A 14,896-nucleotide genomic window follows, 5' to 3' on the forward strand; every position below is an offset into this window, starting at 1 on the left:
AGCATCCTTGTGGCCCTGGTCAGTCCTTTTGCTTTATTCCTAGAGAGAAAAAGACCAACAAGCTGCAGGGATAAAGCCGCTTTCCTTGTCCTGCCATGGCTTTTGGCCTTCCTCTCCCAAGAACAGACAGATCCTTCCCTGCCACATGAAGGATCAGAGCAATCATGTGACACTATTTCGAAGTCAACAGACAAAGGTCAGCTCCCACCACTGGGACAGCTGTGGGTTTACCAGCAGGCAAGGCCTTGGTCCAAGAAAGACACAAGCATGGGTTTGACTCTGCAAATGAATGCAGCCTTGATGACTTCCATCTTGCTGTCACAGGCCACGCTGATCACTAGATGCTGTGAGATCTCTCTCAAAAGCTCCAGTTCAGAAACAGACTTATTTGCTTTATAGTTTGTATGAATTCTCTTTTTGATGGAAAACAGTCACAGCATTGCTTTGTTTGCCTGAATGCAGATTTCTGCTTGGGAGCCACTGAAAAGCCAAAGAAAATTTTACATTCAGAAGTAAGATCACTCAAGGAGATTACTAGTTTGCAGTAATCCAGTAAAAATACAGAGCCAAAAGTCCTATGTGAGTAACTGCCAGATTTTGGAATAATGCTGTTCAAGACATGATAAGCTATTGCCACCACAACTCTCTGTGTTAGGTTGGCTGTAATTATTTCCCAGTGAAATAAATGAAAAAGTGCAGCACGTGCTGGACTCCTTGCTTCAGTACAACAGCAGTTGGCACTATTACTTGAGGATTTTGTGTAATTAACTATTTTTTTCATCTACTTTTTCCCCTGTTTTTCTAAATTTTTCCGCTATTAAATATGCATTTCTGATTCTATCCATGTGAGATACATTAGTTAAGCATATTCATTAGTATATCTGTGCTTAGAAATGCTTTCTTGTGTTGCAAGACTCAGCCAGTCAGCAAAGCTTCAATTCATCAAAGCACTTAAGCCTGCACCTAACTCCAAGTATGCACCTAATCCCATTGACTTTAATGGGACTGCTTAGTTAGGCATGCATTTAAAAATCAAGGCCCATGTAAGCATAATTGTGCTCTTTGGCCTGGTCCCAAGCCCTTAAAAAATGAAAAAATCAGAATGGAGAAAAAATGTTCATCAAAGCTGTAAGAAGGCATGGCAGCTTTCGAGGAAACATGCACAACATAACAAATAATTTGTTTAACTATCTTTACAGAAAGTCCTAACAATCAGAGTTAGCTGGCAATCCAGTTATTGAATTCTACCAAGATATTTTCAAAGCTAACCGAGCACTTTTGGGAACATTTATTCAATAAAGTTGTTAGAAACCCAGAGTAAAAGAAAAGCATTTCATCCAGGTGGGCTTATGCTGCTTTTCACCACTCATCCAGTTACTAAGGAATACAATTGTCCAGTGCTGCTGAGCACTGACACCTCCCCCTCTTGTTATTGGGTTGAACTTTATGGTAAATACTTTTAGAACAATGTATGCAAAGTCTAAATTTGGAATATAATTTCAACTAGGTGCAGTACTGTAATCAATAATTCAGTCCTGCAGCTTAAACTTCTACAGCAAGTTAGACACAGAAAAACTTGAGGGCTGGAACACAATGCAAATGGTGAAACTGAGGACTTCTGACTTTTCCCCTTTGCATCACTGATGTTCAAGAGAGTAGTGGCAAAGGCAGCTGAAGTCTCTAGTATCTGAAGTAGCAATGGTTTCATTCATGTTATTAAGGTGATCTAAAAATACATGAGTGAGATTTTTCCAAGACTGACAAGTCCTCCTCATGCTTCCTAATAATCAGGGTAGATAAAGATAATAAGGGTTCTGACAAAAACAAACTCAAAAGCTTTCTATTCCATAAGACTAGAGTAATTGTTTCTCTCTCAGAATAGCACTTAGACATGACAGTTCAAATGACCAAAACCACTTGGCCAATAAGATTTTTATGTGGTTTTACAAAATGGTTACCAGAAAGTTTAACATGAGAAGAACAACTGAACAGAACACATTTTCTGAGGAATCAAGTTTCAGTTACACTTTGCTCAGCAAAGCTGCCTTGCAGGAGAAAACAAATAAGATGAACCCATTTTTTAACAATGACTCATAGTGCAAAATAAGCCTGAAGCTTTCCTTAAGTACTGTTTTCACTAACATAACTACAAAAATACAAGACTTTAAACTCCTAATACATTAGATTCACAGAAAATACACCACAGTTTGCTGTAATGGCTTCTGAAAAGTGGAGAAATATAGACTGCTTTAAAGTATCTGGTACAATTTAAAGGTTAAGCAACACCAACTGGAAGCATACATTTTAAGAACCCCTACACAAGAAGTCAAGCATTTTGTAGTCCAGCAAGATGCATTTAGTTAACACTGCTGTTCAGGAGCTCTTTTTGGACTGTTTTAATTGGTTCTATCCAGTATCTGGCCTTCATCAGCACAAAGAGCAGCAGTAAACCAGCCCAGATGTATATCACAGTGTGTAAGTACTACTTGCAAAACAGTAACTTTTAATAAAAATGTCTTCCTCCCCTAGAAAATAGAAATTTAAGCTCTATAAGTATACCAGAGGGGGGGAAACAAACCTACGAAAGCAATTTGAAGCTCCAGTCTAGCCTTAGTAGCTGCACAAATTCATTAGTGTCCATAACAGAGGTGAATGACCTTGGAGCAGTCTAGGAGTCCACTGCAAACATTCCAGAGTTCAGAAGTCATGTCCATCACACTGTGACTTTGTGTTGGCAAAGGGACTTAACAAACTTCAGGCACGTAAGATAAACTGCATCTGCCACATACAGCCAACTCTAAACAAACAAATCTTGCAGTAATAAAATTTATTTGTTTTAATAAAATTCTATAGGCTGTAAAACAATATCCTCATGCAGGTAGGATTTCCACAGGTCAAAAACTTTGCAGTCATGCCCCATTTCTTGAAATGTGAGCATAAACTGCAACAATCCCTTTAAAATGGAGCCTTGCCATGGTAGGAGACATATACAATTATGACAACTATTTTCCAGTCTTACAGAATACAGCTATTTTAGGATGCTTCTATGCAGGCTACTGTACCTACTTAAGGGTTTAAATGCTGGGTATTCAGACACTAATACAGTTTCAATGCATATGTACTTCATTACATTTTTCCAAAAGGTTGACTTCTTTCAGGAAATTTCATTTTTTAGTTAGAGTAAAATCAATGCTGAAGCTACTGCTAGTTACTAAAATGTAATGTTAGTACAGAGGAAGAGAACTACAGTAATTGCATAACCCTTCACCACAGCAAATGGAAGGCAAACCTATTATCTTGAGTCTCTAGTTGCAGCAATTCCAGGCTGCATTATTTCCTACTTGACATGAACAACCATCAGAGACACAGGTGGTTACTGTTTTTCTGGGTAATCTGCAATAATGTAGTCACACATCCAGCCCCTAAGTACTTACAAGTTGATTTAAAGACATGTTTTCTTCAAGATATTTGCTGTACTGCACATACTGCACAGGTGTGTGAAACAAACATTTCTTTCTCATACTACCCAAGCTGTGTAAGACTTCAAAGTCCCCCATGATCTCCTCCACAGAATGCTACTGCTTACCTGTGTGACTGCAAATCCATGGCAGAATTGTCTAGATGGCGTTCTGTTCTGAATATCAACAGAAGCACCAAGTAAGTTACAACTAAAGAATTCCAATTCTTCATTCTTCACTTCATACTTTCCACTCTACTAAACTGGGTAAAATGGTGTGTATGCTAAAGGGAACAAATCAGTCATACAGATATGGAGGGAAACAGCCTTTCAGAAAAGCAAGACTAGGTTCCTTTATTGGAATCTTATGTCAAGATGATGTTGATGAAGCATCTGCTTTGCAAGAACATGGATTTAACACCACAGCAGGAACTCAGACCCCTTCAAAAACGTTCTGCTAGCAATTCTTCCACTTGCAATGTGTAAGGTATCACCAAGGCACCTGAAACACCTACAGAAATCCATTATACTTATGTGTAAAGGCTCACACCCCTCTACAGAAAACAGCTGGGGATACAGGGAATAAACATGGACAGCAAGGCAAAGAAAGTGCCTCTGTCACAGAAGAGTCTGGGACTAGAGGACTGCTTTTCATCACAACTAGTTTCTTAAGCTGCTCACAAGAATTCTGCAGATATTTTTCATATTTATACAGGAACCAAACTGATCTGCATGTCACCACAGTTCCTTGTGTCTTCATGACCTTGATAAGAATAAGCCAGACGACATATAAATAGCATCACCAACAGTCCAATATCAGTAACTAACAAGTCTGACATTTCTGATTTCTGCAAGGTCAACAGCCTGGCACACAACAGTTATTACAATTATAGGCACAGCTCTAGTATGGAAAGGAAAAGCCAATGTCTGTAAAAACATTTTGTATTTTATAGAAGAAAACAGATTTTTGTTTCAAATTTATCTTTCCCTGTTATGAGATACATACATACGTATGTTTCTGATTTCCTCTTCACAGGATTTGTAAAAACTACACACAAGCCAAGCTATACTAAAACACTACCAGACAACCATCAGGATTGCTTCACTGTGGACACAACAATTTTAACCTTGACCAAGTTTTCATTTCATGAAATGCACTTAGATGCCACATTAAGCTGCCTCAAACTAAAAAGCCAACGATGTCACATGGCAAACATTATTGATACATTTAAATGCACTATACTTTAAAAATAAAATCGATCAAGTTTAATGCATATGCTCAAGTAGGTTTTTATGAGAGGCTTTGAACAGATCAGGTGTCTATGTTACAAAGAGGGAACAGGAAGTTATTCACAAGCATTTTGATGACTCCACTGAGCAAGGTATAAATGCTCTTGTTCAAAGACACCGTATTGCCAGAACCCCAGAGAGCTGGATTGCTTCCTCATCAGCAAGAACATGGTATATTCCTGTTACTGCAGAGAAGCCTGTGGCCATAAAAGGGATTAAATATGTCAGTCTTATGTAATAACATCATATACCTGTTTTGCTCAAATTTTGACATTATTTCTGCAAATGTGAAAAATCTACTGCTGCAATAATAAAATGTTTGAGACGCTAAAATAGTGCACAGGCTTGCAAATCAATAGGCTTTTTAAGAAGGTTTTGAGCTTTCCTCACTGGTTTTGTGATGTCTGAGCCATTAAGTGTATGATCTTCTCAGTCTGTGATTTCTCTCAGTAAATATGGAAACTGGAAATTTACATTACTTTAAATAAAAAAACTAAGTTATCGTACATTCATGAGACTCCACTATGTAGGACTTCAAAAGTCAGACCCCCTGGCACTTGTGGGAAGAAAAGAGAAAGAGAACTGTAGAGGCCATTTCAGTGTGAAGCCACATGAAAATGTGGCTGATCTCAGGTTCTGTTAAAAATTCTATTTCAACCAAGTTTGAACAAGCTCATTTTGATCTAGCTGTACACCATTTTACAATCTCTAATCTTACTAAGTTTCACAGACTGTGGTGGTACCAGATGGCATCCAGGATACTTTTCTATTCTGAAATTTTGAAAAAAGCTCAAAACCCTTATGTGAAAGCTCAAACAATGTGAAATTTAAACTGAAGAGAATTCTGCACAGACTTCTGTGAAACTAAATAGTACCTTCTAAACATCTTGTAAACATGAGCTGCTGCATCAAAATTGAAGCTCTGGTCTTTGCAAAGGGTTAAGACTCACATTTTTGGTCTCCCTGAAAATATTCTCCCACACCTTTGTTTGGCTGAAAGACAAAACACAACTTCCTGCAGACGAATTTGGTCAAAACATTGAGAAATTACACAAACCCCAGCTTGTTACAAGGAAGCGCAACACCCTGCTGTTAATTCAGGCTGAAATGTTTCAGGCTAAGTACATTTCATTACCATTAGGACACACATATCACATTAATCCTAGGAAACGAGGATTTGCCACATCATTCCCATTCTGAGATGGAGAATCTGGGCATTGAAAGCACATTTGGGATAAAGATGCATACATGGAAGAGAGGAGAACCAGCTCCCAGCTAGCCACCAAAGGGAGAGATGTCACAACACTATTGGGCTCCGCCTTGGTTAAAAGGGCTACAGAGTCCGAAATAGAGCTTCTGGGTCCCAGCTGCACTCTCAGCAGACACTCAGTAACCTTGCACAGTGCTAGACTAACAATAGAGCTTAAATGAAATATCCAAGCTGCCACAGCAAATCCACTGCAGAACAGCGTGCCTACTTTGGATGGAATAGGGATCTGCATCCATACCAGCTCTTAGAAGCAACCAACCAGCCACTCTCCCTAGCCCAGCGACTCCATCTCTCCATCAGACAGTGACACAATGAAACCCTCCTAACCCAGGAGTTACAGCATTTTCACAGCTTTGGTTTAACACAGTAAGTCAATACTTCAAGAATATTTTAAAACAGAGCAGCTCCTCAACTATTTGTTCTGGGTGCATCTGTATCTGTGTGTGTAACTGCTGCATAAAATGAAAATATGTGCATACACAGAACTAGAGTCTATATGTACCTTCTTCCCAAGGATTTATTTATCCATGCGACAAATTTGCCTATCCCAGTCTATCCAAATTGCAATCTTTGTTTTAACAGAAGTGCCTAAAAACAAACTGGACACTTTCCAGGCTCTAAAGTAATATTATAATGTAGTTAAATGAAAACAAAGCCTAAATGCTTAATTTCCTGTAGATTTTCAAGATTGCTGTTTCAGTTTCCTGACTAAATAAGAGGTATTTTGGAATATTCTGTTACAGTTATTAGCATTTTCAATTTGCTCCTAAAAGTCATCAAAACAAAATGAAGCATTAACTTACTCTTCAGCTCCTTAGTAAAAATCAGCTTAGGTCAGACAGCATTTTGCTGCACTGTCATCGCTTTCTAAAAATTCCTCTATTTTCACTAAGACCTCTGGGTTACTGGATTCTGATAGTTTATTATAATTAACAAAAAAACCACCCCTACAGTGCCTAAATTCTGAAGTTCCTGAAATTACTGAATTGTAATTAAATTTCCATCTAATCACTAATTTTTCAGTAGTAGTAATAACTAAAATACTACCAATACTCACCTATCACCAGGTGATATAAGAGTATTGGGGGAGAAAAAAAAGAGAGAGAGAGAGAGAGAGAGAGAGAGATGAGGCCTGAAATATCACTAGTCAACACAGCAAAACTGCTAACACTTTGCTAGCACAAGGGAGCACAACTGAAAACAAAGAAAAAAGCCCTCATCTCCAGACCTCGGACATCACAGGAGGCAGCAGGGATTGAAACTGACAGAGAAAGCAACAAAACAAATCAAATTAAAATGAAATACTAATTCCATTTATTGTTTCAATTATTGTTTTAGCACTCACCTCATAAATCCTCACACATGCAAGCCTTTATTTTTCCCCACAAATGTTCATAAATAGCCTCCCTTCTATTTCATGACCCCACCTGCCATGAGAACACATCAATCTAGCATACATATGTCTTTTTTTTTTAACGAATAACAACTTAAAGTTTTACTGCACATTCCAGCTCTACTGCAGGTTAAATTTTAGTAGCAGACACCATGCAAGCAAGCAGAGAGAAAGTACACAACCAAAATAGAATTCTCATGAAATATGTGGCACCATCCAATCTTGCTCTGATACTGTACAATTCCTTTTTTATTCCCTTTGATTTTCTTATGTTTACCATGATAACATAATTTGTGACTGCTTACAGTGACGATCTTCTAGTGTAAATATTAGCAGAAACAATAGATTCAAGAACAGTTTCTTCATTTTGATTTTTGGGCATGACATAACATACCCTCTACAGTAAACAAGTTCCCCTTTCCAGAATTTTCCTGGGACAATGGTACAAAATTGCTGCTGCCTACTCAAAGCCTCTACTGGCATAGAACACATAGAGAATAAGCCAAAATCAGATGCTCCTGTGTTAATAATTGCCTACAGGGGTCTGCTGGCAATCTCAACTTTCAGGCATCTAACCAAAATGCCAGGATCTTTTTAACCATTCTGCAGGGAGGAATCTATAAGCCCTTTTTGGGAGTCCCAAACTAATCACCACAATGAGATGCTGGAAATCAAATGGCTTGAACATTTCTAGCACAACAAGCATAATTCTGCCAATTATCAGCAAAAAGGTATCATTTATAGTTCAGGAATAATTGTGAAGTTTTCACCCCTCTTTTCAATAGGAGAACAAGAACCAATACTTATGCAGCCAGCCCCCTTCTTAATAGCCTTCTCCCCACTGCTTGCCTGTCCAGGTGTTTAACAGATCCCTTAAATCTGAGTTTCAGAATGTTACTTCTGCTGCACCCCTCTTTGTTTCTTTACAATAAAATCTAAATTACTTTGTTTCCTTTTGCTATTTAACCTCAGAAGAGGGGTCTTGCACTAGCTACATGACTCTCTTTCACAACTGCTTTCCCATACATTCATTGAAATCAAATGTATTTCAACTGGTTGAAATTTCTGGTTTGGTTTTTTTTTTTCTCTTTGAACTGCTGTAATGTAACACAAAACAGGTTTGGTTCTATTGGTTACTTAAAAGGCATTAATTATAACTTAGTAGTTCCTCTGTAACAGACATGACATCAAACACTTCACCTAAACCAGGATACAGAGTGCACAGCTCTTCATTGGCTTCCTCTTTTATGAATGCAGGACAGTGCTGCAAATTATCTTACTGTGGGCTATCATAGTTTGTTTTGTTAGAGTGCATTCACGAATACTGTGGCAAGGGACTGAGAAAAAAGAATAGCTGAGATCACATTGATTTCCTATTTTTATCCAAACTCCTTTTTTCTTGCCTACCCTTAATTTCCCCATCATGGAAACCCAGTATTTCAGCAGCAAAAGCAGTGACCATGAGTTCAGGTTTGTTTATGAACAACCACGTGAAGGGAATAACACAACCATGTGTGTTACTGATGTGTCTTAATAAACACTCCCAGCATCTTTTTATATCAGTGTACTGCAGGACTTTATCTTGTTTCTTTAAAACTAAGCTGGAGTGATCATGTGATTATTCCAACCTAGGGAATAATTAATTATTCATAAACAAACACAGCTTCACTTTCAACCTGATATACATCAAACTGTTTAATTAGGGAAAAATCAAGGCCAAACAACATACAGTGTTTTATTTTATGCTCTATTACTATCCCCAGCATTCTTGAAAACTTTAAATTTTTTTTAGGTTAATTTTGGATTTGTTTTAAATACACCATTTTCAAACTAGTTCAAAGAGAAGCATACCTCAAGTGTAATAGGATTCCCTAACTGTGTCACTTAATCATTAGAGATAACAGCATTTGCTTTCAGAACAACTTCTGTAGTGATACAATTAAGCTCAAAGCTGGTATATATTTTCTAACAGTCAGCCAATCTATGAAGACAAAGGCATATTGAAGATAAGGATTGCATTCTGCCCTTTTATAAAGACATCCAAATATAAAATATAATATTTTTTTTTTAATTGCAGAAATAAGAACAAAATAAAGGTACACAAAACTCCCTTACTTCACTGTATCTCAAGCTGCCTCTGATAGGCAGGTTAGATATTATTGACCACATCTGACAGGAGAACAGAGACAGAGGAGAGTGAAGCAGAGAGATAATCAGAGTCTGGATTAGCCATTCTATGCTGCACTCCAGCACCTGCTTCTGCATCAAACTGAAGCAAAACAAGCATTTTCCGAGCAACGTTTGTAGCACAGGTACCTTTAAAAGGTTCCCACCCAAACAGAATTTTGGGCGAAATGCTAAATGATACTTTTGTAAAGTGCGCCCCCGCGTGGTACCAAACATCTCTGCAAAACCGATTTGCTTCACAGCTCCCGAAGAACTTTTCTGTCTCCAAAACTACCTGGAGACCGTGCTCACACCTGCCCAAGTACTGGGAAGATTTCTGCTAGCTGAAGTGTCCTAGACATGTGCAAAAAAACATGCAACATGCCGCCCTAGGGGCGCATTACCTAAACTGTGGGCAAGGTCAAAATTATTAAGAACATTCCTTTCTCATAGCTTGTTTTGTTTATTAAAGTCTCCTCAATATTCTCCCTACATTTTTTTGTAAGCTTAGAAGTTACTGAGTAGGACCAGCCCACTGTCTCTAGAAAAAAATATAACAATACACTCATTTCAAACAATAGAAGTAAAAAAATCTCAAAGGAAGAAAACAGTCACTCCTGATTAAATAGCAAGTTGAAGGGAAGTCCCCCATTTGTAGTCACTCCTTATTATCACTGTCAAAATTTAGGATTAAAAGAGGAGTAGCAAATGTATTAAAAAACCAACACATACTCAATAATACTGAAACATATTCAAAGCATATGTATTAGCAATACCCAGCTGACAATTGCATTATTATATTTGCCAGTTATGACAATGTCACAGAAAGACAATATGTTCTTATGATGAAATACCATGATTTTTTTGTTGGGTTTTTTCACTTTCTTCAGTTTTTTTAAAGGACTATTTCATACCATACATCATACTCTTCATTATATTTCGGAGTCATTTTTATTATAGCACCATTTTCCATTTTCCATCATTTTTTATTTTTTCCCCTAAGAATAGGATAGGCTGAAAATACTAATGAAAACCAATGGTCCTAGGAACAGAATAGATAATGTTTTGTAACACAAGGATATTATTGTTCTGGTAGTGCAAGGAAATGTCCAACAGAGGGTGATAGAGACCATAAATTCGTTAGACACTTAATTCAATTATCAGTTTTCTGAGTCATGGATGAGAACTGCAAAAAACAAATTTCTGGCCCTTTCTGAATCGGCTTGAGATCAAGGAAAGCTTTAAAGCACGATCAACTTCACCCAGATCTATCGTGTACAAAGGAAATTCAAAGCTATGGCCTTGCATGCACTAAGAAACACAGAACAGAAACAAACATGGCATTGTCCAGATGTGCACAACTAAGAGGAATTGGGATATGCAGAGGACAAGGTTGTATTCAGCAGTGATTTCCCCTTGCAAACCAACTATTTAAACTGAATTTGACCTTTCACTACCTGAGTTCATGAGTCACATCTGACCCACTTCTGCATCTTTTGCCAATATATATAAGAAACAGCAGCCAAGCATCAAATGCCCCTTGCTAGGAATTTATTTCTTTCACTAACCCTACTTGAAAGATTACAAACTTTTTTTAAAACACTGTAACATTTTGTTTAAAATTGCTACCATCTTGCAAAAAGTGTATTTATTCATTGCAAAGGGAATCTACACAGCAGACTGCAAAAAGTCAACACAGCAGCTCCTTCCGAACCCATGAAAAGTAACCACTCAAGGATTTTCTAAGAGAACATCACTGCTGCATAAATGGAGAGCCAGTAAGACCTGAGGCAAACGTGGCCCAATCAGAAAAGTTAGACTAGCAGAAGCTACAAGACAATCAAATGAAACCATTCTGTTGCAGACTCTGAAAAATATCTCCACTTTAAAACTGAATCAAAGAAAGATACTGTATTTCTTTCTTATGTAAGCTTTCCATTTTTTGTTCTGATTCTTTCACAGAAGCTCTACTGCAGAAAGTAAAATATGTGGAAAAAGCTCACTGGCAGTCACCTTAATTGTGGCTAAAACACCTCTCGAGTCCATCCCGTCCGCAAACCATAGTTTGTTCTCAATACACAGAACTGTTAGTTAAAAAAGCCAACCTGTAATAATAAAAGTTAACGTTTTTCACATCTACTTTAACAAAAATCATAAAAAAAAGCAGCAAGTTTAGGACACCACTGTGTTGCCTTACCTTGCACTGGCCTGCCACACAGATGGCAGTCCCGTTGGGGTCACAGGGGGTGCCGTCGATCACAGTCTCCGCCTGGCGCACGTAGAAGCGATAGCCGATGGCTCGGCAGTTCAGCTCGCACTTCTGGCTCCCCTTCACTGTGGACACACACAGCGCCCCGTTACAAACAGCACAGCAGGAGATTGGAAAAGGAAAAGCTCATTAAACCAACAGTAAGGTCTGAGGGGAAGAGATAAATATGCAAACAATGAGATGTGAACAACTGCATCAAACAAATGGTGAGTAAGAAACCAACTCCGAGGTAAGCATTCCAACACACCTTATGAAAATTTAAACAGTACCTCAGTTATTAATGACTGACACTTCCCTAAATGACCAAGAGTCTTTTTAGTTTCACAAAAACATTGCCCAATTAGTCTTCTTAAAGCATAATAACATGTTATGGCATTTCATAACTACTAAGTGTCAGCAAAATTCCACTGTAATCAGAAAGATGTGCACCAAATCAGGCTCACTTATAGTCACTGGTGTGCTCAGGTCAGTTAAGCATACAAACATCTAGCACTGAGAAACATTTTAAACAAGACAGATGCACATTTTTAAAAACTCTATTGCTTTTTCTCTTCATTTTTACCCTTTAGTGGCTATTCAACCAAAAAACCCAACTCTTTCATTCTACTCCACTAAAAAACCCTCTTTCATTTTCAAAAATATATAAGAAGTATTATTATTCAAAACCCTGTGATTTCTGCTGACATAGAAGAATCAATAAGAAATCAGTCCACTGAACTCTGGGTGAGAGTAACACAGAAGACAAGAAGCAAGACATGTTATCTTCTCCTGTGAAAATCTGTTCCTTATGCAGACACAGTCTAACACTCCCCATATCTTATGCTATCAGGTTTGTTAACACATTTGTGTAGCCTTTCTGTTGGAAATCATCTGTCATGTCAAAGTTGCTCACAGCTTATAACTCCTCTTTGCTAATTGAAGTAACAATACCTTCAGTTTCTTTCCAACCAAGAGCAGCAGTGATACACAGTGGCAGTGAGGTCCAAACTGAAATCCTTTTTCTTTTGACAATACTTTCATTTCTGCCATAATAATGAACTAAATTTCCTCTCACTTCATCAAGCTTCAGTTCATACCCTATACTGAAACTGAAACCTACTATTTAATCTGTCAAAGGAGATGCTATGTGCCCTAGTTTAGTGCTAAAACATTGTGTTCACAGGATTTTCTACTTGACTTCAGTGTATTTTTTAATCTTCAGCTAAGACATAAGAAATAGCCAAAATAAATAAATGCAATCACTTCAAATATATATTAAACAACTGTTTTCTGAAGAAGTACCAAACTTTCAGCTCAACTTCAGTTACCCCCTGTGCAGACACAGCATTAATGCAGACCAATTCTGGATCTTCAATTTCCCCTCATACAGCTCTTTAACTGCCACTCATATACATCATGTATTGTCTAGCAATCTTCTGATAAAATCCACATAACCTCTACTAATTTTAAGAAAGGTCGAAGATCTGTTTATCTAGTTTGGTTTTCTTGCAGAAGCCATGCATGCCATGTTCAACTAGGTCATTCTTCTATTGGCTACTCTTTTTTTAGATTCATTAGCTTATCATTCCAAGGACTTCACTTAGTTATTAAAAAAAAACAAAAAAACCCCAAAAACCCAAACTGAGGTATTTCCTGCAGTTCAATCTCCAAGTGTAACTGTTAGGTTTAATGATAAACTGAGTATTATTCTTAGCAGCTTCATCACTTCACACGTAACTATATTCAGAATTCTTAAATAAATAAAACCCAGTTTCAGTGATTCATTACAATTTAAGTCAACTTGTCCCTTTCTGTGTCTAAAAGTGTCCTATTTTTATAACATGCAACGCTACCAATCAAGCAGCACCTCTGCAGTGTACACTTTCTTATCTTTCCATTCTCTAAAATCAAGTCAAACAAGCCATTTAGGGTTTCTGAAATGTCCTTATCTTCTGTGTTGGTTCCCTTAAGTTCAGTGACCTGAAGCCTCACATTCCCATATTATTCCTCTACTGATTCGCCCCCATATGGTTTTGATACTTTGAAATATTTATTCTTGAAATTACCAGCTGGCCTTCTAGCGCTCAGTAAAAGTTTTGTGCTATTCAAAGATGGAAAAATTACCTGCTGAAGCATGGTATTTTTTCTGGGGCCTCTCTCTTCCTTCACTTCTGCTGTGATAGGTCAGCCTACTGCATTGCTAATGCAGCACCACAGAGATTACTTGCTGTGTAAAAAAAGTAATTCCCATTTCATAATCTCTTTGTTTCATTCTTTCTCATTAGGAACTGTTCCCACTCACACAAAAAGAAATATTAGAACAGTCACTGTCTCTGACCCCACATAAACAAACAAGCAAACAAACAAATCAGGCCTTAACAAAAAACATATGCTATAACCCTTTAGCCTTTGATATTCAGATTCTTTTGATGAGCACCTGTAGGGTACTGCCTTGGTTGGGCATATACCAATCACACTACCTAAAGACAACACCCCCAAACATGAAAAATCTGAAAAAAACTTGTCTACAAAGAGCGAAACCTGTTAACTGAATTTCCCCTGCGGAATGACAGGCATGTTCCATACAAATTTAATGTAAGCATTATGTATTATTGTGTGTGATGCAGAAATGACAGGAGAACAAACACATTATCGAATTCCCATGTAGAACAAGACACCACGTAAGTAAGAAAAGCCTCCCTTACCCTGTGTTTTGCCACAACTCTTAAGGTTTTATAGTTTAGGTGGTAGGTCAAGCTGCACTACTGGCTTGGCAACTGGACATAAAATGTCAATTAAACACGGAGCTGTGAGGCAATTGATTCGACACAGGCAACATTTTCGAGTACCATGTCATCTGATCCCAGACTTTACAAAAGGATCTATCTGACTCCCAGGGATACAGTAAGGCTGCTAGGTGAAGGTCTTCCCAACTAGCTGGCAGCAAGACACACTTGCACAAAAAACCCCTCAGCTATTTTAAAGTGTGATACAGTTACTAGGACAGCTCATTACACAGATACTGTTTAACACTTATTTGCTTTCCATTCATGTGCTCACCTTAGCATAACT

The 14,896-nt window shown here is 37.8% G+C and overlaps 1 protein-coding gene across 2 annotated transcripts in view; it reads right to left on the reverse strand.

Moving 5' to 3' along the window:
• THSD4 (thrombospondin type 1 domain containing 4) overlaps positions 1-14,896 on the reverse strand; it is a 238,567-nt gene that overhangs the window by 116,720 nt on the left and 106,951 nt on the right. For both annotated transcript variants that reach the window (XM_085070773.1, XM_085070774.1), the window contains exon 7: positions 11,774-11,910. In XM_085070773.1, coding sequence (XP_084926899.1) covers positions 11,774-11,910 — 137 coding nt within the window. The remainder of the gene's footprint in view (positions 1-11,773; positions 11,911-14,896) is intronic.

This window comes from Lichenostomus cassidix, chromosome 10 (genome assembly GCF_008360975.1).
Source record: "Lichenostomus cassidix isolate B80296 chromosome 10, HeHo_3.0, whole genome shotgun sequence".
Taxonomy (NCBI): Eukaryota; Metazoa; Chordata; class Aves; order Passeriformes; family Meliphagidae; genus Lichenostomus; species Lichenostomus cassidix.